General features: G+C 51.4%; 1 protein-coding gene and 1 long non-coding RNA gene across 7 annotated transcripts; one reads left to right on the forward strand and one right to left on the reverse strand.

Moving 5' to 3' along the window:
- The first annotated feature begins 7,067 nt into the window (after nt 1-7,067).
- MYCBPAP (MYCBP associated protein) lies at nt 7,068-24,761 on the forward strand. 5 transcript variants are annotated; one of them, XM_057536831.1, is made up of 19 exons: nt 7,068-7,130; nt 12,532-12,659; nt 13,247-13,406; nt 13,548-13,651; nt 14,441-14,627; nt 14,875-14,990; nt 15,184-15,334; nt 16,226-16,341; nt 16,426-16,541; nt 17,013-17,124; nt 17,693-17,882; nt 18,342-18,529; nt 19,332-19,478; nt 19,975-20,391; nt 20,806-20,927; nt 21,686-21,801; nt 22,297-22,421; nt 22,602-22,772; nt 24,631-24,761. In XM_057536831.1, exons 1-19 carry the CDS (start codon nt 7,088-7,090, stop codon nt 24,730-24,732), a joined length of 2,811 nt encoding a protein of 936 aa, XP_057392814.1. In that variant the 5' UTR covers nt 7,068-7,087; the 3' UTR covers nt 24,733-24,761. The 5 variants fall into 5 exon arrangements, with proteins under 5 accessions (XP_057392814.1, XP_028020813.1, XP_057392817.1 ...); XM_028165012.2 differs by lacking the exon at nt 7,068-7,130 and adding an exon at nt 7,253-7,359; XM_057536834.1 differs by lacking the exon at nt 7,068-7,130 and adding an exon at nt 7,253-7,359 and having other exon boundaries at nt 21,686-21,800; nt 22,272-22,421.
- LOC103000526 (uncharacterized) lies at nt 24,673-26,785 on the reverse strand. 2 transcript variants are annotated; one of them, XR_009006426.1, is made up of 3 exons: nt 26,725-26,785; nt 25,978-26,069; nt 24,673-24,761 (listed from the first exon to the last, which is right to left on the reverse strand). It is a non-coding gene; the product is annotated as an uncharacterized LOC103000526 (long non-coding RNA). The 2 variants fall into 2 exon arrangements; XR_450493.2 differs by having other exon boundaries at nt 24,682-24,764.
- Between the last annotated feature and the right edge of the window lie 1,168 nt (nt 26,786-27,953).

A 27,953-nucleotide genomic window follows, 5' to 3' on the forward strand; every position in this document is an offset into this window, starting at 1 on the left:
ACTCCTAGATATGTACCCAAGAGAGTTAAAAAACATATGTCCACACAAAAACTTATATACAAATAAAAGTTCATAGCAGCATTATTCACAATAGTCACAATGTGGAAAGAACTCAAATGCTCATCAACTGATAAATGGATAAATAAAGCATGGTATATTAATACAGTGAAATATTACAATACAGCAATAAAAAGAGACGAAGTACCAATATGTGCTATGTGGATTTAACCTTGAAAACATTATGCTACGTGAAAGAAAGCAGCCACGAAAGGCCACATATTGTATGATTTCCTGTTTGTGAAGTGTCCAGGACAGGCAAATCCATAGAGACAGAAAATAGAGTGGTATTTGCCAGGGGCTGAAGACAGAAGGGAGTGGGGAGTGACTGTTGAGAGATACAGTTCCTTTTTGGGGTGATGGAAATGTTCTGGAACTAGACAGTGGTGGTGGTGGCACAACCTTGTGAATATAGTAAAAACCACTGAATTGTACACTTTAAAGGGTAAATTTTATGTTATATAAAATTTTATGTTGTGTGAATTATATTTCAATTTTAAAAAACAGAAGTCAGTACACATAAAGTGCTTAGAAGGCTGCCCAGTCCATGATAAACCCCCAGTAAGGTTAGTTGCCATTTAAACTCCGCTGGTCTTATGGGTTGGTCCACATAGGCAAAAGGAAAAAAGTCCTGCAAGGCATGTTAGAGATACATTCACATTCTTAATATACATTAAAGCATTTTGGCATGCAGTTTCTTCTTTCATTTTTCATACTCAGTGTTGATTTTACACACTTTATACGTATGTACATATATAATAAATATAAGCATTTATTTGTTGTTTTAAATTTTTATTTCATAATCACTTTATATATTTTTAAGATATGAAATGAATTTTCAAAACTCAAACTTCATTTGTTTTTGAAGCCTTAATTGGGTTGTAAATCCAGGCTACTATGTGGCTAAGCTAATCTGCTCAAAGCCAGGCCTGTGATGGAGCAGGGTGCTTATTGACCTTGGGGTTGAAAGTTCTGAGACTGAGGCTTAGCTCTGTTGCTTACAAGCTATGTGACCTGGAACAAGACTAAGGTTGACAGATTTAGCAAATAAAAATATACCCAGTTATATTTGAATTTCAGATAAAACAATGAATAAGTTTTGAATGAATAAGTTCATAACAATGAAATATTTCATGGAACATAGTTATACTAAAAAACTATTTGTTTTATCTGAAATTCAAATTTAATCGGGCATTTTGTATTTTATCTGGCAACCCTAGATACAACCCTTAACTTCTGTGAAAGGAAAGAGTTTTTGAGTGGAATCATCTTTAATTCTCACAACTCCAGAAGTTAAGTGACCTGGCCCAAGGTCACCCAGCTGGAAAATTATTGAGCAGGGGTTCTAACTTGGGTGTGTCAAGTTTGGCATGCTCTGCTAAAATGGAACTCAGGATAAGCAGTGCTCTAGTTAATGATAACATGGGAGTCCTGAGCTAACTTGGTAACCACAGAAGCTTTCATTGACTGAGAAGGAATATTGAAAAAGAGTTGGAGTATCAGATTTGAAAGTGTTTGTATGACTCTATCTATATTAATTTCCTATTGTTGCCATAACAAATTACCACAAACTTAGTGACTTAAAACAACACAAATTTATTATCTTACAGTTCTGGAGGTCAGAAGTCTGAAATGGCTAAAATCAGGTGTGAGCAGAGCTGTGTTCCTCTGGGGGCTCTAGGACAGAATCTGTTCCTTGTCTTTTCCAGCTCCTAAAGGCTGCGGCCTTTCTTGGCTCCTGGCCGTGTCACTTCGACCTCTGCTTCCATCATCACATCTCCTTCTCTGACTCTGACCCTCCTGCCTCCCTCTTAGAAGGACCCTTGTGATTCCATTGGGACCATCTGGATAATTCACGATCATCTCCCCATCTCAAAATCCTTAATCACATCTGCAAAGTCCTTTTTGCCTTGCAAGGTAACAAATTCACAGCTTCTGGCGATAAGGATGTGGACATCTTTGGGGAGCCATTATTCTGCTTACTGCACTAAGAGAGAAATTATCTAGTGGGTTTGAGGGTTCTGGGCCTTAACTAGAATCCCTTTCATCTGTACAGTTTTCAGAGTACTTATACACTTTTTTTTCTTTTTTTCTCGCATTGATCCTGGGAAGTCAATGAAGACAGTGTTGAGCCCCTTCTGCAAGGGAGTAGATGAGACTCAGAGGGGGAGGCATAGGGCCTGGGTTGCACAGCTTGAAAGAAACTCAGGCCCAGGGCTTTTAATTCAGCCTCCTCCCACCTCATCCTCCAGCAGCCCCAGTTCTAGGCCATGGGCCACTAGAACAGTGTCCTCACTGGTGGAATGGGGCCATTCTGCAGGTACCCCCACAATCTAGAGGATGAAGGCCCCAAGGGGAGCCGTTCCCTGGGCCCGGACCCTGTCCCTAGCAAGCAGCCTTCTCCTGATCAGGACAAGGAGAAAGGATGGGGGCTCGGGCAGAGAACCTTCCTTTTGGCGGAGAGCCTCAGCCCAGAGCCCCAGAACTCGATGTCCATCTATCTCAGACACGTCCTTACCAGCAGCCCAAGCAGGTGGTCCCAGGGCCTGCGATGAGACTCCCGCACGAGGAGGGAGCTCTGATTCTTAGGCAAGTCGTGCTGCAAACCTCCCAGGGATGTGTCACTGTGGTTTACGGTTTTGCCTTTGAGCGCTGCTGCTCTGGAGGAGCTAGGCTCTCTTCCTGTCCCACAGGTACTGGAAGGCAGCTACCATGAACCCATTGACGTTTCTCTAGGTTTCCCCCATCCCTATCCTCTACTGATGGCCTGCATGTACCAGACACCACTCCAGGAACTGGGATACATCCCTGAATCTGCCAGGCAAGGCTGCTGCTTCTCCCTTGGACCTTACGCTTTAGTGGGGGCAGACAGACAGACCATACAGAAATTGGGATAAGGATTCTAAGGGTAGCAGAACAGGATGAGACATTAGAGGGTGACGGCAACCCTGTGAGACCAGCACTGTCCCACCCTAAAGAGGAGACGGACGGCCTAGGACGGGGCAACGTTGAGATGCAAACCCATGTTTTACTCTAAAGACCCCTTGCTCCTAACCCCTATTCTATGTGGCCTCCAAAACATTTCCCCTGCGTCCTTCCCCAGAAGGGAGGAAGAGCAATTTGAGCCTGGAGGTGGTGCCCGGAGTCTGAGCATCGTTCCTGAAGCTGAAGTCAGTTCATCCTGGGAAGTGTCCAGCTGTGGCCTGACTTCAGGGCCAAGAAGTATGTGAGACTCCTGCTGCATGTTAGCTGAGCAAGTTTCTAGTAAGAAGGGGAGTGGTGTGATGAGTCATTTAAGGGGGCAGCCAGATTTTAAGGGGAATGAGACAGATGTGGAGAGTGAGCCAGCTGTATGGGGGGAAGTCCAGATGTAAGGAGGGGGGCAATGCAGATGATAGGGGACAGGGACAGGCGTGTATGTGGAGGTAAGACAAGCTTTAGGATGGACTAGGAGGAGGGAGCCAGACCTGAAGGGGGTGAGCTAGATGCGAGGGTCTTCAGACAGACTGCTGCAGCCTCAGGCTTTGGGAGGGTGGCTGTCCCTGGAAAGGGGTGATGCAGCCTGTGGAAGAAACACACTTTCTATTTAGGGAGGCTGTTTAGCCTCAGCAAAGAGTAGCTGCCCACAGGCCTGGCACCTGGCTGCGTGGAAATAAACAGAGACATGAAGCAATAATTGATGTCATGTCTTCTATCAAACCAGCCACCTCATCCTCTCCGGGCTTGAGGAGATTGCTCAGAGCTGCCGTGCTAGGAGGAGACTGCAGTGGCTAAATGACACTGTCCCCTGAACTTGTGCTTTATCCCCTCTGGGATTGGCTCCTGCTGTGTCCTCATGGGGAGTGCCTGCCACCCGACCTGCCTGTTGAACTCTTGTCTTTAGCGGCCCACCTCAAATGCTACTCCCCTAAGAAGGTTCGCCTAGCATTTACATCCTGCCTTTCCCAAGTTGTGATTAATCCCTAGCCCATGAGCACATACATTAGAGTTGGAAACCCACTTTCAGATGGCCCAACACTTTTTCTAAGGCACCCTGAACTGAGCCCACCCCACGCCAGGGCCACGCAAGTGAACTTCAGGGAATCCCTGGAACTGAGTGCAAAATCATATGCAAAACCAAATGTGCAGATGAATGAATAAACAAAATATGGTATACCACCTATACAATGAAATATTGTCCAACCATAAAAGGGAATGAAGTACTGACATGTGCCACAACATTGATGAACCTTTACATTATACCTAGTAAAAGTAGTCAGACACAAAAGGCCAAATATTGTACCATTCCATTTATAGGAAATATCCAGAATAGGCAAATCAAAAAAGACAGAAAAGTAAATAAGTGGTTGCCAGGGGCTGAGGGGTGGGGAGGAATGGGGAGTGACTGGATACAGGGTTTCTTTTGGGATGAGGAAAAAGTTCTGGAACTAGAAAATGGTGATGGTTACACGACATCGTGAATGTACTAAGTGCCACTGAATTGTGTTCATTAAAATGGTGAATTTTATGTTACATGTATTTTACCACAATTAAAAATCAAATGTACATTTCTGGGGAGAAGTTTCCTAGCTTTCATCAGATTCTCAAAAGGTTAACCAGCTCAGATCTGGTCCAATAACTTCATGATGAGGATGGTGATATGGAGACACAGAAAGGCGAGGCACCTGCCCAAGGTCACTCAGGGGCTGGTGGCAGAGCCCTGCCAGGTTGTGTACCTGCCTGACCACGCCCCTCTCCCTCTCCCTTCTTCCCTTGTCCTTTAACCTACACTGTACCCTCCCTGAACAGCCCTCAGGCCTCTCTCCCACTCCCAGCCAGGCTACCCACCAGCTGTGTAACTTCCCAAAGTTCCAAGACCTTCTGGAAGCTGACTGCATGGATAACAGTTTCATGAGTGTTTGTCTTGTGCGCTAGAGTGGACCCTAAGCTCCTAAGAACAAGAGGAGATGTTTACTTTCCTCCATATCTCAGAGTTCCAGTGGCAGCCATGGATGTGAACTGGTCCTATCTCCCTTCAAGAAAGAGCTTGCTGTTCTCCTGCAAGGAGGGCAGTTAGCTGACAACCTCTGAATGAACATTCTTTTCCCGGAGGTCCACACTGGGTTGGCCAAGACTTTGTCAGATCTGCAACACAGTCTGAGGCTCTCCCAGCCTGGTCCTGCTTCCTCCCCCACCCTTCTCACAATAAACCTCTTGCACTCCTATCTCCATCTGTTGTCTGCTTCCTGGAGGGCCCAGATGACACAGTCCCCAGCCTGGAGTATCATAAACGTTCAGTAAACGTTCATGAAGTGAACTGAACTGGGGACTCCCTGGAGGGTGGAAGGAGGTTGGTGCCTAGGCCACTGAGAGCAGGAGAGGAGGGGCTGGTCATGGAGGATGTGTCAATCATAAGAGGAGGGAAGGTCTAGAGGGGCATGGAGAAGGGGCTATGCCCCTGGGAGAGGCCCAGTAGTGGAGAACACATAGGGAGCCCAGGGAGTGAACAGCCCTACTGGCATCCTCCCTAGCTCCTTCTCTGTCTGGGGTATACTGCAGCAAAGCTCAGAAATGTCCCAGGAGACAGGGTCCAAAGAGCCCTGGCCTTGGACTTGGGAGAACCAGGTTCAAATTGTGCTTCTGGTTAGTCAACTTATATCCTCTTCCTTGGTGGAGCTCAGTTTTTCCATCTGTAAAATGGGTACACAGTGCATCTCCCCAACCCTGGCATGATTTTGAGAATTGACTGAGACGTCCCTACAGTTTATGGAGGGTACTGTGTTGGGTAGTTTAAATGCATACTCTCAGTTAACCCTTACAGCGGCCCTGTGTGGGAAGCATTATGACCTCCATTTTACGTGAGAAAACTGTAGCTCAGAGAGGTCAAGGGACTGGCCCAAGAACACACAGCTAGGAAACAGGGAAAGCTGACATTGGAATCCAGTTCTGTCCCGCTCTAGAGCCCCTTCATTATTCCACACACAGTTTCTGAGCCACTGCTATGTGCTAAACTTTGAGTTGGGATGGGGACAAAGGACAAGCCAGCCCTGCTCTCACAGCGTTTATATTCTCTCAGAGAGCTTGACAGCAGCCAACCACTTAAACAAACATAATAATTCCAGAATGCGTTAGGACTCTGGAAAAAAATATACTGGGTGCATTTATAAAGTTGAGATAACAGAGAGGGCTACTTTATTTGTTTTAAGATTTTTTTATATTTATTTTATTTATTATGATTTATTTTTGGCTGCATTGGGTCTTTGTTGCCAGGCGTGGGCTTCCTCTAGTTGCAGCGAGCGAGCGGGGGCTAGCTACTCTTCGTTGCGGTGCGCGGGCTTCTCATTGCAGTGGCTTCTCTTACTGCAGAGCACAGACAGGCTCTAAGCGCGTGGGCTTCACTAGCTGTGGCACATGGGCTCAGTAGTTGTGGCTCACGGGCTTAGTTGCTCCGCAGCATGTGGGATCTTCCCGGACCAGGGCTCGAACCCGTGTGCCCTGCATTGGCAGGCGGATTCTTAACCACTGCACCACCAGGGAAGCCCAAGAAGGCTACTTTAAATTGGGGGTCAAGGGCGGCATCTCCAAGGACTGAAACAGTGTGAGAAGGCCCCAAGTCCCCAAGTCGGGGTAAAAGCTTGGCTCATCTGGGAACTGGTGGGCGGGGAGGTCACCCGGCCCGTGTAGGGGACAAGCAGGGGCCACCGGGCAACTGAAGTCCATGGGAAGAATTGGGTTTTCCGCACCGCGTGAAAGGCTCGATCCCGTGGTGGCTGTGCGGAGGGGCCGAGGGACAGCGGGAGCCGGGCTGCAGGCCGTGGTGGGAGTCGGGGGCACCGGGAAACGACCGAGAGGGTCACGGAGCCCCTACTTGCTTCCTCCGTTTCTCTCCCCCACCCCCCAGTCGCCTCTCCCCCGCCTGGCTCCGCCCCGCCAGCCTGTCTACTGACGTGTCGGCGCCCGCCGGCGCCTCCTGTGACGTCACCCGTGTCTGGGGCGTTCTCAGGGTCAGCGCCAGAAGAGCGGCTGGCGGCTGGCGGGTGGGCGCGGCAAGATGAAAAAGGTGGTTTCCAAGCAGTCTCCGCCCAAGTTGTTTGGTGGGTGCGCGCCCCCGCTCGGGGCGCTGGTTGCTATGGACGCCCGGGCGGCCTCTGGCGGGCGGGCGCGCGCAGGGTCGCGGGAGCTGCCGCACAGCCCGGTTTTTCCGGGTCCCGGCGGCGCAGGGCCACGCTCACAGCCGGGGCGGCACCATGAAATCTCTAAAGAAGGAGTCCCGCCTTAGAATACCTACAAACAGATTCTTGGAGGCCCCAGAGAGCGTGAAAGGTTGGCGCTGGCTGCCTTGGGAGCTCAGGAAAGCCAGACAGGGGCAGGGGTTCTTGGGATTCACGACACGGGGCCTGGAGGATGGGGGTGACACCAGGATGGAGGTAAAGATCACGCGGGAATGGGGTACGGGACAAGGCGTGCCCTATACCTGTGTGTGGGCACTGTGCTGGGCAACAACGCTATCGGTGGTAACTGTGGGACCCCAGACCTAAGGAAACGGAGGAGGAGAAACCGATCAAGTATAAAGGCTGTGATATAGGAGCCCATAGGTATTAAGGGGGATCAGAGCACCTGACCCAAGCCTTGGATGGTAGAGTTAGAGGGGATAGTTTTCTGAAGAAGATGACATTTATGGCTAGTCAAAAAAAAAAAAAAAAAAAAATAGCGATTTGCTTCTCCAGGCCTAGGGAGCAGCATCAGCTGAGGCATGGAACTGTGACATTGATGGCCAGGGCAGAGGTGGTGAGTGTGGAGAAGGGGGAAAGGAGCCAGAAGGGACTGCACAGGTGATCAGGGACCAGACCACAAACTGGCTTTACATGCTAGGTCAGAAAGTCGGCATGCCGTTGCAGGCCTTGGGGAGACCCAGCCTCAGATTGTGGTGCGAGCTCAGTGTGAGGAGGGGGCAGGCCTGGAGACAGTAGGGTTCCCTGGGAGGCCTGGAAAGAATGCCTTTATTTAATGCTTCTTCATAGTATAAAAGTCCAATGTAGGCAACATTGAGATGCTCTTTCATGATACAATTTTTAACAGTTAAGAAAGAAAGAGAGAAAAATAGCTGGTCTTCTTTCCCAAGGGCAGTCAAGGGCCTTCCTAGGTACTGCCTCCTGCTTACCTAGTTTCTGGGGATCTTATCAGATTTGAACTTTCTGCTGTAAACAAATAAAGGAAAGATTTTTTTCATTGCATATTTATTTTTAATAAGAGGAAATTTAGTTTGTTAAATAGCCCTTGAATGTACTGTATAGCACGGGGAACTATACTCAGTATTTTGTAATAAACTATAAGGAAAAAGAATCTGAAAAAGAATAAATTATATATATATGTGTGTATAACTGAATCACTGTGTTGTACACCTGAAACTAACACAACATTGTAAATCAACTATACTTCAGTAAAAATTTTTTAAAAATTAAAAAAAATAAAATCAGAAACATAATAATTTAAAAATAAATAAATAAATAGTCCTTCATTTAAGAACATGCATTAAGGTGAGGAAAGAAAGAAGCATGCAAGGTACATTTTTCCTCCTAAATATCTTGGGGGAAGCCTCTAATGTAGTAGGCAATACTTCCTCCCCCCCCAATATAATAAAGTTAATCAACAACTGTAATCTTTCGCTGTGTTTCTCCAAGAACTCTGAATTATAGCAAAAAGGCAAGCAAATATTGTGACTTTAAACCTGTTTAGGGACCTGAGCCCTTTGACTCCTAGGTTTCTCCCTGCTGTTGTTGCTAAGAAACTGGGAAGACTCCCAGCAGTACCAGATCCTTCTCCACCATCAATTAAAGCTCAGCCCTGGTAGGGACAGCCCCTCCCTTGGTTCCCCCAGTGCAACTGTGAGGTCAGAATTTCCTGAAGACCTTAATCAACACTAATAAAGAATAACATTTAGACGAAACGAGAAGCAGAAAAAATAGAGTCCAGGTTTCTTCTCCCTCCGTAGCTCACCCCTCCCTGTCTCCCAACTCTGTCCCTCGCACCCTACCTGAGCACCTTGCTTCCAGCTGCCTGGGCTAGCTCCAGCAGAGGTGTCATCTGACTGCCCCATGCAAGGGGGCTGGTCTCTGACCCCCTCACAGCTGTCAGGACAAGGGCGAAGTGCCAGCTGTGTGGCTCATCAGGAACCCCACTCAGCTTGGGTTTCCAGACCAAAGAACTGGAAATAGCTGGCCCTCTACAGGTTTAGTAGTGAGACATACTCTGACCTGTGGAAACCTACCACAGGCCCTGAAATGACCCCCACAGGATCATCCTTCCTGCCTGGCCTCCCCAACTTGTCCCTGCCCCTCCTGTCCACCTGGCTTACACTCATAGGATGAGTCACTCTGAAATGCTGCTTTCATCAACTCACTCTTCTGAACCAAACCTCCTTCTTGCCGACGGAGGAAGATCAGATGCTTCAGACTTAGTTTACAAAGCCATGATGCCCTGGTTTTCCTCTCATCCCCACTATCACCCCCACCTCCTCTACAGGCCTTCTGTGTCACCATGCCTCACATATGCCATGCTCAGCCCTGCCTCCACCTTTGCTCTGATTGTGATCTCACCTGGAACACCTCTGTTTGCTATTCTGCCTATGCGAGGCCTTCTGGTCCTTCAAGGTCTAACTTAACTGGTGAAGCTGCCTCTGACCCCTGCAGCTGCTCTTCTGAAACTTTCCTTAGAGCCCTAACTTTATAATCTGCATCCATCTGTTCCTTCTTTGATGTGTAACCAAAGCTATTGTCTGTGCCACTAATTTAGGCTCTTAGGTTATGATTGGTGTGTGTTAGTGTCTGCTGCATCTTTCAGTTCCTCAAGAGAAGGAGCCATATCTTAACCTTTTATACCATTTTCTCTGTAATTTATAGTACATAGAAGGTACTTGGTAAATATTCACATTCTCTAGGGTGAATTGAAGTTTAAAATGTATATATCCTTTCTATGAATATTAACTAGAACACACCATTCCGACTATACAGTAGCAGAGCATGTATTGCACTACATTGAAGGTAACCATCTTAGAAAAACCTCAGACCAGAGTTTCACTGACTATTTCAGAAGTCTTCAGCAATGTTGAAGGTTTATAAATTTACACATGGTAATTATGTGTATTACACCCATCAGTAAAAAGCATATATCTGGAGATGTTTAATCCCTTGAGAAGATGTAGAACCAGCCAGGGTGATGGACAGAGGAAGCAAATCTCCTGGAGAATATAAATAATACCAAAATATCTATAAAAGGGAACCTTCAACTAGTACCAATTCTCTCTTGGGCTACCACCAACTTTGGTGACTGTGTAGAAGGGAGAGGGGAAGTAGAGATCAAAACCTAAGTCTGCATCTCCACACATGGTGGGGATGGGACCAGAACTCGCCGTCAAGCCATTCGGCCCCATGTGTGTTTGTGTGCACAGAGCCATGTGGCTTGACTGGTAGATGCTCCTGAGTTTCCGCTGACCCCACTGCTGAGGAGGTAGACTCTGGCTGATAGCGAAATTTAGAGTTATGTTTATTTTATTTTATTTTTAAATTTTATTTATTTATTTATTTATGGCTGCGTTGGGTCTTTGTTGCTGCGCGCAGGCTTTTTCTAGTTGCGGCGAGCGGGGGCTACTCTTCGTTGTGGTGCGTGGGCTTCTCATTGAGGTGGCTTCTCTTGTTGCGGAGCACGGGCTCTAGGTGCGCGCGCTTCAGTAGTTGTGGCACACGGGCTCTAGCTGTGGCTCGCGGGCTCTAGGCGTGCAGGCTCAGTAGTTGTGGCTCACGGGCTTAGTTGCTCCGCCGCATGTAGGATCTTCCCAGACCAGGGCTCGAACCTGTGTCCCATGCATTGGCAGGCAGATTCTTAACCACTGCGCCACCAGGGAAGTCCCTAGAATTATGTTTAGAATGATTCTGGCTTGGGGTTTTTTTTTGCCACTGAGTATGTGGGCATTTTCTAAAAAATAGTTTGATTTTGGTAACTGAAACACCTGTGTTGATGTTTTAATGATATTGCTTCTTAAAAATTAGAATACTGTGAGAAACAGTGGACAAAACCAAGTTGTGTTTTAAAGTCATTAAAGACAGTGCTTAGGTTTTCTCTTGATTATTTTGTGTAGGGCCTTATATCTAAGCTTTCTGAACCAGAGGGCAGCAGACAGGAGGATACCAGCCAGAGAAACGAGATGCATTTGAAACTGTTAACCCACCTCTGTGGAAGGAAGGCAGGGAATGTGTCCTCGTTGGGGAGAAGCTTGCTTCCGCCCCATGCGTTCTCCGTACCGTGCTCTGGCATGGCGCATGGAAGATACAGGCTCAGATGGCTCCACTTTCCTCCAGGCCCATGAGCTGCTTCCGCCAGCCACCTCACCACCGCAGTAGACTCCTAAATAATCTTGTGCTCAGTCTTGCACCCCCTAATCCGTTCTTTGCCATGTCATGGTCCACAGGCTAAAAACAAGTCCTTTACACGGCTCACTAAGCTCTTAGTGATATGGCTCCTACTTTTCTCTCCAGACGCTGCTTCCTACCTCCCACCTCTCTGCCCTCCAGCTATTTAAAAACACATGCTTTGAGTTCCAGGCAGGTGCTCCATTCTCTCTTGCCTCTAGGCCTCTTCATGCTATGCCCTTTGGAATTCCTGTTCTCCATTCTCTTTCCGTTGTCTCTCTTCATCCTTCAGCTCTCAGTCTAATTACCTCCTTAGGAAGCCCTCCCTGACCACCCCACACACCAGACTGGCGTCCCCTGGATGCTCCCATAGTCACCCTACTTCAGTCTGTTTGACAGTCTTGTCTCCCATGGGCATGTGCTCTTTGAAGCCTAAGACTTTGCCTTGTATCCTCAAAACCTAGCACGGTGCCTGACATGTAGAAGATGCTTAAACAGTATTTGTTAAGTGAAGAATGTGAAGTAAATGGTCAGTGGTAAACGTTCTGCTTTCCCCAGAGCATCTGAATTTTCATCAGTGTCTTAGGAAACTCAATGCCTTCACCCAGAAGAATGGATCAGAGGCTAAGAAAGCATCTCATCCAGTTGTCCCAAAGCACTGTGCATCAGAGCCACCTAGGGAGTTTTAAAAGCACAGGAGCCAGGAAGCTGTATTTGTAAAACCCCCAGGAGATTCTGAGACAGACACCTGACTAATATTTGGGAACCAGTGGTTTAGTCCAGCTTCCTCGTTTTACAAAAGAGAGGACTGAGACCAAGAGAGGTTAAGTGATGTACCCAAGGTTGTCCAGCTTATAAATAGCACAGCCTGGAATGGAACGTCTTCTGTTCTCAGTTCCAGCTACAGAAGCCTCGGTCACTGTGGTGGCAGGGGGGACCTACAAGAGAGAACTCCTGTCACCCCAGCAAAGTACTGCCCAGGCCACCTTGGCAGCCTCTGCTGTCCATCCAGGTGGCTAGCTTTACACCCCCACCATGAAGTCTAATATATATCTATTTTTAAGCACTTGAACTTTCTGCTCCTCTTCAGAAAAGAAGCGGGCAAAGGTACCTGAACAGCCCACACCCCCCATTCAGGAAGAACCTGAACCTGTTAGCAATGTCCTACAAGGAGATGACATTCTTGCCTTAGCCATTAAGAAGGAAGACTTGAGGAAGGTAAGGATGAAGTCCAGGGATCCCTTCCTGCAGGAACTTCTCCTTGCCACCTGGGCTGTCTAGAACTTCAACCATGTCCACTGCCTCCCTACTCAGAGAGAGTGTCTAATTCCATGGAAAAATCCATCAAACATAAATCTGTTCACTTTTGCATCTAAAGGAATTTACCATGTTGTTTGTTTAATATTTCTAAGATTCATATAGAACCACAGGGAAGAGAGAATGAAGTAATTTGCTTCCCATAGAGGCAAGTGCTGCCATCCCCATTTCACATAAGGGAAAATGAGTTTAAGAAGCAAAGTTACAGATGTGGATAACCCCCTGCTTTCCCCGGGAGAGTCAGCCACTTCTCACCTGAACTATCTGGAGGCATGAGATGTTATTTTTTTTTTTTTCCAGGATGTTACTAAGCCTCATAGCTGTTACACAGGCATTTCCTCGACAGAACATATGGACAGATCTAGAGATCTAGAGAAACAGATTTGTCCGCCTTCAGGAATTCCACCAAGAATTAGGACAGAGGAGAAGGGTGGTGTTTTTCCTCCTTCTGATCTCATGTGGAATCTCCTCGTTTTATTTCTTTTTAGCAACATATTCCTCGCCTTATTGAAACAGAAGATAAACCTGTAATTACCCAGAAACTTATCATCCGTAAACTCAAACCCAAGGATCATAGGAAGAAGGTCTGCCACTTAGTAGCACATCCTGCTACTCCAGATGCAGCCACGAAGCCCCTGGACTACTCTGGTATGCCCAGCCTTGGCCCTGGCATCTGAATTCATGGGTCATCCTGGAGAGAATGCCGGGTCCTCATCAGAGAGTAGCCTCTTGAATCGTTTATACCAGCTGGCTATAGCTTACCTTCCCCCCTCTTCTTTTTACCCCCAGGGCCGGGTGACATCCTCCATGGCAGTGACCAGATCCTGCCCCACCACATCTTGGGGAGTCTCCAGGACTTTAAGAGAATTGCAGTTGCTCGAGGGAACACCCAGGTTCGTTTGTACAGAGCTGCCCGGGGGAGAGAAGTCACTGATGTCATTGCGGTCTTACCACCTGGCAGAGTCCAGCAGGACTGGAGTTACAGAGAGAGTCCAGGCTCTGGGCCCCAGAATCTGAGGTGATAAGTGACCCTTCCCCCCAAATAATGCAGCCAACATAGGCTAGCTTCAGCTGAAGTCAGGAATTCACTATAAGGAGACAGAAGTGCCTTGAGGAACCCAAAGGCGAGAGTACGTCTGGCTCCCGTCAGACTGAGCCCGCGCTCCCTCATTGCCCTCTGCTCCTCTGTGCCCCGGCCTTATTTCCCCTTCTCGAAAGGCTGGCCTGCTCTCCTCCTCAGTCCACATGGTGGAGGAAGGTGGCTCCCCACAGCTCCCAGGGCCACATGGAGAGTCTGTCTGTCTTTCAGTTTCTTTAATTCTCTGGTTCCAGGCAAAGAATCTCTGATTGGTCAGGTGCTAAGAGGCCTGGGGTCCAATAAAAATGGCTCAGTCGTGCAGCAGGTGAGGGTGTCAACACCAGCTGTAAGGAGGACAGACACATTAAAGGACGTTGACCACAATCTTAGAACAAGCGTTCCCATTCTAGGCGAGAGGGGACTGACAGCAGCTTCCAAGCCCCCCTTGTTCTGCGATTTGCTTTCTGTCACTTGCTACCTTGGGGTCCTGGAAAGGAGGGACTCAGCAGAGTGGGAGGACAGCAGGGATTTTGGCCTGGAGAAGTCTGCTCCGCCCCGGTTCAACGCCTTCCCCTGCCCTCCACACTCACGTTGCTCTTTTCAGCTGGCTGAGCTGATACACACCCCACCCTGTCTGATGACCCTCATCTCAGCTAAAGAAGAGCCGAAGCAGGAAGCCCCAAAAGAAGAGAAGGCACATCCTCCCTGGGCCCCACCTCTTCAGCACAACTTTCTGAAAAACTGGCAGCGCAACATAGCCCTTCGGAAGAAGCAGCAGGAAACCCTCAGTGGTGAGCAGAGCGGACAGGGCTCCTGCCTGGCCTCATATGGCATCAAGGCTCTGCTGCTGTGTTTTTTCTCTCCCTCCACCTCCAGAACCTGGATTCAGGCTGATCACATTTGTGCTGAATACTCCCAAGTGCTTCTTGCTCTTAGTGGGTCGTGAAATCAGCCCAGTGACTGGAGCTGATCAGTGCAGAGAGCTCGGGCCCCTGTTCTGATTTGGTGGCAGGACTGCATTCTTGGCTCTCTTGCTAGAACGGCTGAAGAAGCCAGTCGGTGAGCTGCTGATGCACACGGGGGAGACCTACAGAAAGATCCAGGAGGAACGGGAGCTCCTTGACCGAACACTGCCAACACGGCCTGATGGGAGGGTAAGGACAGCATTCCCAGGTACCCTGTGGGAGGGGTCTGGACAGCTGGGGACAAAAAAAAAAATCTATCCAGTGCAGAGCAGTGCTCCAGAGGGAGCATCTGTACTCTGTGGAGCTCTTGTCTCCCCAGGCTCCCCACCAGCCTCTCTCCAAGGTGCTCAGGTGGTCTGACTCATCTATCCTCCATCACCAGGGCTGTGGATTGACCACTGGGTTCTGGAGTCGACTGGAATACTTGGGAGATGAAATGATGGGTCTGGTAATGACAAAGACAAAAACTCAGCGTGGCCTCGTGGAACCCATCACTCACATCGGGAAGCCCCGCTCCATCCAGGTGGAGATGGGTAAGTAGCGGGCTGTAAATGTGACCGGCTAGGGGTGAAAGATCAGGGCTCTGGTGTGGAGGTTCAGTCCTCTCTTCAGTAAGACCGCGGTAGCCGTGGTGGGAGGAGCAGGCAGAAGCCTGGGCTCTAGGGCGGTGCTGTCCTTACTGCAGCTGAGCCACCGTGGCTGCTGAGCACCTGGAAAGTGGCCGGTCTGAACTGAGATGTGCTGTAAGTGTAAGCATTGCACTGGGTTTCGAAGATCAGTTCGAAAAAATAGATTTTATTAATAATTTTTGTATTGATTACGTGTTGAGATAAGATTTTTAATATATTGGGTTAAACTATATTATTAAAATTAATTCCATCTGGGTTTTTTTTACCATTTTAGACATGGCATCTGGAAAATTTTAAATTGCATACATGGCTTGCATTTGTGGTGTGCATCATATTTCTAATGGGCAGCACTGCTTTAAAGGCTGCCAGACTGTCTGGGTTCAGATCCCAGCTATGTTGAGTTTGTGAACACCAGCGAGTTATTTAACCTCTCTGGTCCTCAGTTTCCCTATCTGTAAAATACTCATGGGGTTGTGAGACGGTTAAATGAGACATGATGTGTATTAAGAGGTTCTGGCCCATTGTTAAACACTCAATAAAAGGTAGCTGCTATTGTTACTTTTATTATAATCCAAAGATTTGATGGTTTGGAAGCTAATTTTGCAAGAGTCCTGTGCAGGGCTGCTGAGGCAGTAGGTGTGGGACCAGGAGGAGGGGAGCCCAGCTCACAGGGAAGCTGTGTTTTCAGCTCTTTCAGAAACGGTGCTGGAATGGGCACTCTCAGAGCCCTTGAAAGTGGTTGGGGAAGGGGGCGTGGCAGCAGCCTGTGCTGAGGGTCCTTGGACCCTGCTCTAGGATTGCCAGCCCAGAAGGATGCTTGGTACCGCTACACCTGGGATCGGAGTCTGTTTCTGACCTACCGACGCAAGGAACTGCAGAGCATCATGGCAGAGCTGGATTTTAGCCAGCAGGTTGGTAGTCTGTGCCTAGTCTGAGGCCCCTCAGGGTGGTGCCTGTCTTCAGTCAGCTAACCTTTCCTTCTCTGTCTCTCTGAGGATATTGATGGCCTGGAGGTGGTGGGCAAAGGGCGGCCTTTCTCCACTGTTACGGTGGAAGACTATTCAGTGTTTGAAAGGAGCCAGGAAAGCTCCTCTGAAGACACAGTGCACTTGTGAGTTGGGCCTGGGCCCTAGGGAGAGCGGTTGGGGAGTGTGGCTTCCCCAGCACCTTCAAGTATTGTAGGGCAAGCTTCCCTCCCTGAAATCAGGGTGCCTGCATCCCAGCCTCTCGCTAGTGGCTGTCACCCCCTCCTCTAGCCCATTCGAAGGAACACCTGTGCTCGCTTTACTATTGCCATCTGTTCTCTCCCAGCAACCAACTCCTAGTGGAGATTTCCTAGACATTCCTTTGCTCATAAATGGGGCCCCTCCAGACTCTCCCAGGGCTGAGTGGCTCTGCGTGAAGAGCCTCTTTATGTCCAAGAACCTCCCACTACAGGACCGGAGCAGGATGGAGCCGATGATGCTCCACTGGAGGGCAGAGCCGGGCACATCTCCAGATTTTCTGGCAGCCATTTCCGTGGGCTCCATGTGGCAAGACTGTGGCAGACTCAGGGAAAATAAGTCATTGCTTTTTCTTACAGAGACGTATTGGCCAATTACCCTGATGTGGTCCCTATGCCTATTCTTGGCCCTTCTCTGCTGTTCTGTGGGAAGCCAGCCTGCTGGATCCGAGGCAGTAACCCAGAGGACAAGGTAACACTGCCTTCACCCTCACCCACCTGCTGGCAGGGCCTCCCTTGTGGGGCAGTCCCAGGGTGACTGTGGCAGTCACAAGGAGCCTGCACGGTCTCCTATTTGACTTTTTATCTGGTCATGCTTTCAGTATATGTCTGAAAATGGTAACAGCAATGCTAACTTGAGCCAGAATAAAGTCACAAGGCTGAAAAGAGCGTGTCACGAGGCTGAAAAGAGAGTGTCACAAGGCCGAAAAGAGAGTGTCACAAGCCACCCAGTTTGTACCTAGTCCCAAACATGTAAATAAGCAGACCTTCTCAGACAGGTATGGCTTTAAGAAGGTTCTAAAATATTCTTCAGATGCTAAGGAGCAGAAATGTTTTTAAAAATCTGTTTTATCTCCTCTCCTTACTGCTGACGGCAGGGACAGCCACTTTTGGGGTATGATACCTATCTGTTTGAGAGTGGCCAGGCCCAGGAGACTTCCAGTGCCAAACCCGGAAAAGTCCCGGCAAAGCAGGCTGAGTTGGTCACCCTAGGCCAGGACCTCCCACAGAGACATCTCTCATGCCTCTTCCCTCCCCAGAGGCATGTTGGAATTGCTGTCCGCTTGACCTTTGAAACTCTAGAAGGGGAGAAAGCATCTTCAGAACTGACCGTGGTCAATAATGGCACAGTGGCCGTTTGGTATGACTGGCGGCGGAGGTCCCAGCTGGACTCTTTCCAAGACCTGAAGAGGAATAGGATGCAGCGGTTTTACTTCAACAATCGGGAAGGTACCCAATCGGGAAAAGCTGCCCCACTCACCCCTCCTGCAGCCAAAGTCTAGCTAATGCCCAGCTCCTGCAAGTGTGAGCCCCTCTTCCCGCCTGTCCCGCCCATCCTGGGAAGTGTGTTGTCTCCTAACTGTTCCTGGCAGCTGGGGGAACGGTGGAACGCTTGAGAACACAGGGGAGTGAGCCACCTGGGGGAAGCAGAACACAGCGGGGAGCAGAAGCATTCTAGATGTTCAGTTACCCATACGCACAGGCCTGAGGCTGGGAGGACCACCTGCCCCTCTTGCCCGGGACATTCCCGGTTTTAGCACTGAAAGTCCCACATCCCAAGAAAGCCCTCAGTCCTGCGCAAGCTGGGACAGTTGGTCACCCTAACCAGGGCTTAGTTAGCTTTATACATGCAGGCTTGGGGCTCAGTGGCTTCTACTTGGTGAAAACCTCTTTCTCTGTCCCTCTCAGGTGTGATTCTGCCTGGAGAAACCAGAAACTTTACCTTCTTCTTTAAGTCTTTGAATGCTGGGATCTTCAGGGAGTGTTGGGAGTTTGGAACCCACCCCACCCTATTAGGAGGTGCTCTCCTACAGGTCAATCTCCATGCAGTCTCCCTGACCCAGGACATTTTTAGGGATGAGAGGAAGTTATTGGAGGTAAGGGACCCGGGATCTTGGCCCCTGTGCACACTAGGTAGGTTAACCTGGTGTTCTTCCTGGCACTGCCTGCAGGGATCTTGTCTCTCCCAGCCCGAGAGGTGAATTTTTCAAAAACACACTCTTGCTCAAAACACGCTGCTCGGGGCTTTGTGATATAAAAGATGGGCGGGCAGGCAAGAGAAGGGGCGGCTTTGAGGTCCACCATGCTCGGCCCCACTGCATTAGAAAGAAATGAGACTGGGCCTTAAGATGCAGACTGCATGGAAGTACTTATCTGAGTACAAACACAACGAATGACCCTCTGCACCGGTACTGTATCTGTTCGCTGTTGTCTGGTACTATCCAGTGGAATTGCATTTAGCTGGCATGACTTCAAAACCAGGCAAAACCAGAGAGAACAATTTAACTAGTGGGGCCGGCACCCAGGAGTGAGTATGAGGTGGGAACTGGGAATCTGCCGGCCCCAGTCCATCTCATAGCCTGGCCATCTGGTGCTGTGCTTTGTGGGATTCTGGAGAAAGCTGTGCTTTTTTATTCATCGTGGCCCCCAGACACAAGCCAGCTACTTCAGCTGGGGCTCAACCCTTGGTGAACAAAGGTGATTTTGACAAATGTAATGTCTGCTTTACTTGCTGACTATAGGACCAGCCTTTCTCACAAGATGCCCCTCTACTATTTCTGTGACACTGACCATGTGGCCAAGCCACATTCTCAGCAGGGCCCAAACCGTGCGGCCCCAAGGATGTAACACGGGTTTTGAAAGCCTGAGCTGCCGCTTATGCCACCTTCCCTTCCTCAGAACAAGCTGGCTTCCCACGAGGCAGTCACCGTCGTGGAGAGCATGCTACAGGAGCTGCTGAGGGGGATCCTGACCCCGGAGCGTGCACAGTCACCTGTGGACGCCTGTCTCACCGAGGAGGACTTGTTCCACCGTAGGAACCCTCGGGTACAGGCCCAGCGCTGGCCCCTGCCCCTCGCGCGTGCCCTGGGAGAAGGTAGTAGCAAACCCTTTGATGTGCCAGGACCTGTTCCTAGCATCTCCCGCGAGTCACTCAGTTTCTCCACAGCAGTCCTGTGAGATGGGTACTATTTCTATCCTCATTTTATATGGGAGAAACCGAGGTCCAGGGAGCTTAAGTCATTTGCCCAAGATACCTTAGCTAGTGTAAGTGGATGCTTGGTGATAACGGAGCTTCAAAAACGTCTTAATTCAAACTCAATCTTCCTCGGAAGCCCAAATGTATAAAAAGCTTTACGTTAGAGATGCTTAGGTGGAAAGGGAAGTGGGGAGCCCCTCTGGGCCCAGCAGCTCCTGCCAGCCTCCTCTTGCCGCCTCCATCGGCGCTCTCGAGGGAACGGGAAGCTGGAGCAGGCTGGCTTGGGCTCTGGGTCCCCCATGTTGCAGCCTCCCCATCACGTGTCTTCCCTTGCCTCTGCTGCAGCTGCATTACCAGCACCAAGTGGTGCAAAACCTGCACAGACTGTGGTGCCAGTACACCATCCTGCCCCCCAAGGCTGAGGAGGCCAGGCCGGGCGAGGAGGAGCACCTCAGTCCCAGGGCCCAGGCTGCTGCGGCCCCGTCAGCCTATTGGGAGGAGGCCTCGATGAAGGCCGAGTCTTCTGCGCACCTTAAGAGCCCAGCGTTGGACTCCCGACCGCCCCGGCAGGAGAGCGAGGCCCTCAGGGACTCCCGAGATCCTGTTGGGTCCCAGAAGAGTGGTCCGGGTTCTCAGCGGAAGAGCATCATGGAGGAGATCCTGGTGGAGGCGAGCCCAGACCTGGAGAGTGTCAGGAGCTCCAGGGAGCTGGACGGCCTTCCCCCACCAGAGTGGAACCTCTGCCTGGAGGACTTCAGAAAGGTGCCTCCCCAGCCCTGGGAGTGTTCGTGGAGAAGGGCCCAGGCATAGCCAGGTGCCGGTGCTTCTGGCCTGAGCTGCCCCAGCAGCCCCTCCCACCCCCAGGGGCAGAGAAACAACCTTCTGAGGGCCCGGAGAAAGCAATCTCTTGGTCATCTCTCTTTATCTTGGGTGCCTAGGCCACTGTGGTGCAGGAGGGGCTCCTTCTCTGACCCTGGCAAACCTTGGAAAGGGGTTCATGGGTACAGATTTCTGAGGGAGGGCCCAGGCTCCCACAGAAGGCACCCAGACAGACTCTCCATGGCTGCATCCCCTCCTGGCCACCTGCCCTTACCACACCACACCTGTTAGTAGAGGACACAGGAGCCCCTGGTGTCCTGGGCAGAACGGTTGCCCATGGTACCTCTGACCGGCCAGGTAGTGATGGCACTCCCTGAGGAGAACCAGAGAGAAGATGCCCTAATCAGGCTCAATATAGCGGCCCTGGAGCTGTGCCAGGAACCGCGGCCGTTGCAGTCCGACTTCCTGTACCAGATGTGGTAGGTACCGCCACCAGGAGAGCTGCTCCCATCCCTTCCCCTTTGCGGCGTGTGGCCAGGGGTTCTGGGCAAGCAGTCCCAGGACTCAAGGGGGCTGAGCTCTCTTTGAGATCAGGTTGCTGAAAGGTGCTGCACACATTCTATGGCCTGGCAGCTGCCGCAGCAGCCCCTACGGCTGCTCTCCCTATGCCAGCTGCCCTCTGGGGAGGATTCACAGCAGAGTAAGCGCCTAGACCTTTTCCCCCTTCTTTCCTTGTTCCTTCTCACTGAGCGGAGGAATGCTCATTGAGAGCAGAGGAGATAGCAGAGGGCAGTGGGAAGAGGACCTATTCCATGAAAAGCCTCACTTGGTTGCCAGTCTTCCCATCGCCTGTTTGCAACTCACTTGGATAGGCTTGGGGGGTCTTTTGCAAGGCCCTCAGAACACATCCCCAGGAGCCTTGTCCTGGAAATCTTTTGCAAGTCTAGCCCCTCCAACTGGGACTGGATCCAGTTCTAGCCATGGTTTCAAGATGGAGTTAGTTCAAGACTGATCTAACCTTATCCTTGGGCCACTTTTTCTTGGCTACCACCCGAGGGAAGCCAGATCCCCAATCCAGCACTTGCATGGGTGCCCGTGAGGGTGCTGGCTGGACAGAGGCATGGTGCTTCTGTGGCAGTTCCTGGCACCAGTGTCTTGAAAGGGAAGGACCAAGCCTCTACAGGTTCAAGGGCAAATGAGGGACGATGGCTTTTCTCCAATATATCTTGCTCTCTAGTTTGCAACTGTGGCGAGATGTGATTGACAGCCTGGTGAGCCATTCCCTGTGGCTGAGGGCTCTGCTGGGCCTGCCTGAGAAGGAGGCCGTCTACCTGCACACGCCAGAAGAACAAGGTCAGACACTGTGCAGCCATACCTCCGCGTAGTCCTTCCCGTCCCTCTGCCCGGGCGGCAGTGGCGCCTCAGACATTTGTACGCTTCTGGTGGAACCTCCGTTAGGTTGGTCCATGGGGTAGGCCTCTTGCTACCTTTTTATCTGCTGCCAGAATTTGGGACCTAGAAACAACCTTAACAATCACCTTAGTTCAGTCCCCACGTTTTACAGGTGGAGTCCCAGAGAGGTAAGATGACTTGCCATCCCGCACGTGGGGAAATGGTGGAGCTGGGACTAGAGCCTGGGCCTCTCACCCCTGCCCTACAGTCCTGTTCCACAGGTCATGCACCTGAACCAGGGCCTTGCTCCCAGTCTGTGGGGAGTCTCTCAAATAGCTAGAGCACTGCTGGCCCAGGGCCCATTGCTCTCCCAGTTCCTGCCTGTGGGGGCAGCTAGGCCACAGGCCATTTGTCTTCCGTTCACCTCCCCCGATCGAAAATCACCTCCTGTCACAGAAGTGAAGGTGACTTCCGGGAGAGTGGGGAAGGAGGACCGGAAAGGGCCATCTCAAGAAAAGAAGCAGTTGGGAATCAAAGACAAAGATGATAAAAAAGGAGCCAAGCTGCCACCTGGGAAAGAGGCAGGTAGCACGTCGTCTGGGCCTGGGGGCGTGGGCTGGGGAAGGGATAGGAGGGGCTGCGGAAGGTGGGCAGTCACTCCAGCGTGATGCCCCTGCTCCCCACTAAGCTGCTCTTGAGAAAGTCCTGGACCTCCCTCAGGAGCTACTGAAGGCTGGGCATGTCTCTGTCTCTCCAAGCAGGACCGTTTAAACAGCAAGAAGCACAAAGCAAAGGATGACAAGAAACCGATGAAATCTACAAGTCGGGACAGGCTTTCCTTGGAAGACCCTGCCCCTGACAGCATCATCCTGTCTCAGGAACCCATAGATCCCCTGGTCATGGAGAAATACACCCAGAGGCTGCATACTGAGGTGAGGGCAAGAGCCTGGCACTCAGCCCTCCCCTCACTCACACCTGCCCTGCATACCTTCCTCCACTCCCTGGCTCCCTCATTCATTCTGTTTATCCCACAAACCATAAGTGCCTACTGCATTGTGATGGAAGCAGAGCTGCCCTTGTGAAGGGCATCCTAGTGTTCAAGACAGACCTCATGAATAAGTAACACCTCTGGTATGTTAGGTGATGAGCACTATGGGAAAAAGAGAGAGACCAGGGCTGGGGGATGGGGAAGCCCTGGGTGGGGGTAGGTGGGCCTCATTGGAAGGTGACATCAAACAAAGAGTTGAAGGGAAGTGAAGTGTGGCCACGTTGACATCTAGGAAGAGTGCTATGGGCAGAAGAGGGAGTGGGCCAGGAGGACAGAAGGGCAGAGAGTCCACCAAGAGGGAGCGGGTCATATGGGGCTTTGTAGACCATTGTGAGGACACAGTGTTTTGAATTGAGGAGTGATATGGTCCGACTCATGCTTTAGAAGATCACTCTGGCTGCCATTTTGAAATAGATTCTAGGGGGGACAGAGCAGAAGCCTTTTCCTTTCTGCTGCTCCCACTTCTTCTCTGTGTTAGGTGCGTCTTGGCAGATGTGTTCCTTGGGTGAGCACCATGTAGAGTGAACTTCCAGCAAGTGTAAGGGTTTTGAAACGCTGGAGAGACTTTATAAAATGTGTTCTTAAGCAGTAGGTCCTTAGGGATTCACCTATGTGTTGTGTTCTGTTCTTTGTCATTGTTGTTGGTTTTGGAGGGGAGATCCACAAAGCCATGTTTGATGTGTCAAGGAGTCTAATGGCAATGCTTTGTCTTCCTCTGGTGTGGACAGCTGGGTAGCCGAGATTGTATTGTGCATTGCGCTAACACTCAGATCACATTTAATCAGAAGCTCCATTTGCTGTTGGTGACATCACTGAGATTTGTGGATTTCCATGGGGTCTAGAAAGTAATCATAGGGCTCTGAGGACCCGTGAGGTAGTCTCTTGCTTGGCTCTTTGAAATTAAGAATCAACTTGCTAAGGCTTGTGTGGTCCAGCTCCACCACAGGGTACAGTCTTGGAGACATCTCAGTACGTGGATCTGTGATCTTACTGGAAGGAAAGTTGGTCTCCAGGAGGCCAGGGTAGAATTGGGTCACCCCAAGGGACTAAATGGGCACTGCTCCCTGGGCCTCCCTGGAATTGCCCCTTTAACCGCTCTAGGCTCTAATGTCCCCATATGTCCAAGGGGCAGTGCAGGATTACTGCCCCAGACTGGTTCAAAAAATAAAACTGGGACTTCCCTGGTGGCACAGTGGTTAAGAATCCACCTGCTAATGCAGGGGACACAGGTTCAATCCCTGGTCTGGGAAGATCCCACATGCCACGAAGCAACTAAGCCCGTGTGCCACACTACTGAGCCTGCGAGCCACAACTACTGAGCCCACGTGCCGCAACTACTGAAGCCCGCACGCTCTAGGGCCCGCGTGCTGCAACTACTGAGCCCGTATGCTGCACCTACTGAAGCCTGTGCGCCTAGAGCCCGTGCTCTGCAACAAGAGAAGCCACCGCAATGAGAAGCCCATGCACTGCAACGAAGAGTAGCCCCTGCTTGCCACAACTAGGGAAAGCCCATGTGCAGCAACGAAGACCCAATGCAGCAAAAAAAAAAAAAAATCTATTTGCAAAAACAGAAGTCCTACAGAAAGTTTAGTTTCATCTACAGAACTTTAGTTGTCTCCCCGCTCCAGCTGTCCCTCTTGTGTAGATGTGTCCATCCATCTCGCAGCATGGGGGTTACTCCCTTGTGCAGGTGCTTTCCAGAGAGTGAACCTTTGCCTGTGATGTTCATCCCATCCTTCCAGGTCTATGGGCTGCTGGATGCCCTGGTGACCGACCTGCTGGTCCTGGCTGATGAGCTCAGCCCCAAAGAGAATGTCAAGGAGCCTTTGCGTCTCTGCACCTGACTTGCATGCCTGAGCTGCCTTCTGGGAAACTGCTTAACAAACAAATCAATAAAGAACCTTTAGGTTCCTACCACTTCCCTTATGCCTCCATGTCTTGAATGTCAGATCTTGATGAAGTCAGCTCCTGGTCCTCCCATGTCCCACCTGCCCTTGGATTCCCCTCCTCCCCATTCCTGGAGCCATCCAACAGGAGGAGAGAGAAACACAGCTGGGGAGGTGATGTGTGGGATGCGGAGTGGAAGAGCAAATTGGTAGCAGGACAAGGAATGAATCAGGTGACAGGACAGAGAGCATCACCCCTCGTAGGCCCTGCCTCTGGCCTTTGTTGACCCACACTTTTGGGGTCATCTTCCTGGAGCCAGGTCTTCCCAAAGTGTCATCACCAAGAATGACAAAGTATGTGACTAGGAGGAGAACTAGACACCATGGGACCTGGGTCCCTGAGGTCCTCACACTGCCACTGGGCCCAAGGGCCTCGTCCCAGTCCCTGAGGACCATGCTCCCACACCCTTAAACCCTAAAGGCCAGATCCCTTTGTCGTCAGCCAGAGATTATTCTGGATTCTAGCCTGCTTATCCCCCTCCCCATGCCAAGCCACCTGGCCTCTTTGAGCCATTTTTTCTACCTTAAAAACAGCCTCTGGACTTTCTGCTCCCTCCCTTGCTCAGAGAAATATGAAGTGGATGAGAAATGACTCTTGCAAAGAAACATGCTGTCAGCTCAGACTCAGCACCATAAATTCTTCTCTGTCAGTAATAATCATTCTGGGCCAGGCTTCCTGTGCAGAGTGGGCCCCAGGCTCCCAGAGTTTGAAGAACAACTTTGCTAACGGTGGGCTTATTGGCCTTAAATGCTGATGCAGCAGAAGGGAGAGGGGGAGACCTGAAGAGTGGCTACAGTCTCCTACCCACTTGGTTTTGCATTTGGTGCTTCTGATAAGGACCTCATGGGCCTCAAGCATCCTCCAGTTGAGACACGGGAGGAGGTTTGGAGAGAGCAGGGCACTCCGATCCGATCCCGTGTCAGAGACACAGAGAGGGCGCTGTGCCTGAAGTCCTAATGCCCCCTTCAGAGTTGCCAAGGGGACCAGATGGAAGCCCACACAAGGCAGTACTCCACCAAAGGGCCGACCCCAGGGAATGGTGGTCTTGGCCCAGAGGAGGAATATAGGGGTGGGGTGGGTGTTGGAGCCTCCCCTCCCCACCCTTCATTTCCCCTGAGGAGGCAGAGGAAGGGTTAACTCACCGCAGAGTGGGAGTGGGTCACCAGCACTGGCTCCAGATCTGCACCTCCTGGGGACAGCCAGCAGGCAGGCCTCCCACCTCCGAAGGTGCTGCCTGCCTGGCCAGCAGGAAGGGGTTAACATGCCCTGCACTTCCTCCTGTGTCCTGTTACTGCTGAGGCAGACCTGCCTGGCCAGCTGAGCAACTTTCCTCCTGAGTGCTGCCTGGCGTCCAGAAGACAAGCAGGCAGGAGGCAGAGCAGCCGCCCATTCTGGGGACCCTGAGCCGCCCTTCCGAGGGGTCTGTGCCTCCTGGGAGAGGGTGGGTCTCCAGGACGAGGGTCCGTGGTGGATGGCTCTGGGGGTACTCCCGAGGCTGTGCCATCCCCCTGCTGCGCAGGTTGGAGGGTCACTGCAGAGGCTGCTCGTGGTCCCGGGGCTGGGGCCAAGGGAGCCTGCACCAGAGGTAAGCTCCCATCATCAGCGGTGGTGCCTGGCATGAAAGGCTTGGGGCTTAGTCTCCCTTCCAGGTCCCCGGGAGAAGGACGAGGAGGGCAGGGTCACAGAGGAACCTGGAGGCATCTTGCCTGCCTCCCCTCCCTCCCTACAGCCCCCAAGAAGGGGGCCTCCTGGGGCTCGCTCCCCATCCTGGGACTAGCATCTTTGGTGGCATTCCGCACAGACTCCTGCCCACTCCTCCTCAGCCCCTGTTGCACCTCTAGCCTCAGGACAGCCCCCACCCAACTCCAGTGCCCCCAAGACACATCTACCTTTGGGCTGACTTAAGCTTAGAGCTAGGGCTCACTCCTCTTGTCCCTCCTGCAGCAAGAGTTAGGGCACTGCCACTCCTCCCACTGCCCGAGCTGGACCTGACTGGGGGGAAGGGCCTGGCACTAGAGCCGCCTTAGCAGAGGATGGGAGGGGTGCGGGCCCATGGGGCACACACAGTCTCTGGGTGAGAGGGGTGCGGGCCCGTGGGGGACACACAGTCTCTGGGTGAGAGGGGTGCGGGCCCGTAGGGGACACACAGTCTCTGGGTAAGAAGGGTGCGGGCCCGTGGGGGACACACAGTCTCTGGGTAAGAGGGGTGCGGGCCCGTGGGGCACACACAGTCTCTGGGTAAGAGGGGTGCGGGCCCGTGGGGGACACACAGTCTCTGGGTAAGAGGGGTGCGGGCCCGTGGGGCACACACAGTCTCTGGGTAAGAGGGGTGCGGGCCCGTGGGGCACACACAGTCTCTGGGTAACGCATGCACGTGACTCAGCATGTCTGGGCTCCTCCCATCTCCCTGAATCCCCACTCTGGGAACGCCATCTGCTTCCTTAGTCCTGACAGATCCGCCAGTGCTGTGGGCCCTGAGAAGAGCAGGCTCCTGTCCCTTGTGAAGTTCTTCTTGGTACCCCGTACACAGGAGAGAGCTGATGCTCTTGCCCCCGGGGCCTGCCCCGCCCCATCCCCCAGCCCGTATCCTCCTGCCTCCCGCCTCCCCCACCCTCTCCCCATCTCTGAATTGGCCTCTCGGCCTGGCCTTCTCAGTGTCCTTCCCTCCAGCTGACAGGGTCTGGCTCAAGGTCACTGCAGTAATTCCATACCCGGCTGCCCGGCTGCCGCTGCTGCCACTGCCACCTTATCGGCTGCTGGGTTTCTGTTTCACTCCCTTTTATTTCTGGGCATATTGTGTTCGATAAAACCCTTTGCTTGTAACACCGCTGGCAGCTCTCCCGGCCACCCCCTCCCGTGTTCCTTCCTCTCCTTCTCCCTCCCCTCGGTGCTCCCTTGGCCTCACCCTGCCCTCTCTTCCTCCCCACCTTGTCCCCTTACACTTCAGTGGGTGCGGGGGCTCCCGGTGTCTCTGACCCCTCCCTTCCCTCAGCTCAGTCAGAGGCGTGTGGAGAAACCTCCTCCATTTCCAGCTTCTAGGAGAAAGTTCAAGCAGAGCCTCAGGGCCCACACTGAGGGCCCCCTTCCACTACGCCAGGCCAGGCCCGTCAGGAGGGCC

The sequence above is a fragment of the Balaenoptera acutorostrata genome, chromosome 20 (genome assembly GCF_949987535.1).
Source record: "Balaenoptera acutorostrata chromosome 20, mBalAcu1.1, whole genome shotgun sequence".
In the NCBI taxonomy this organism is placed as follows: domain Eukaryota; kingdom Metazoa; phylum Chordata; class Mammalia; order Artiodactyla; family Balaenopteridae; genus Balaenoptera; species Balaenoptera acutorostrata.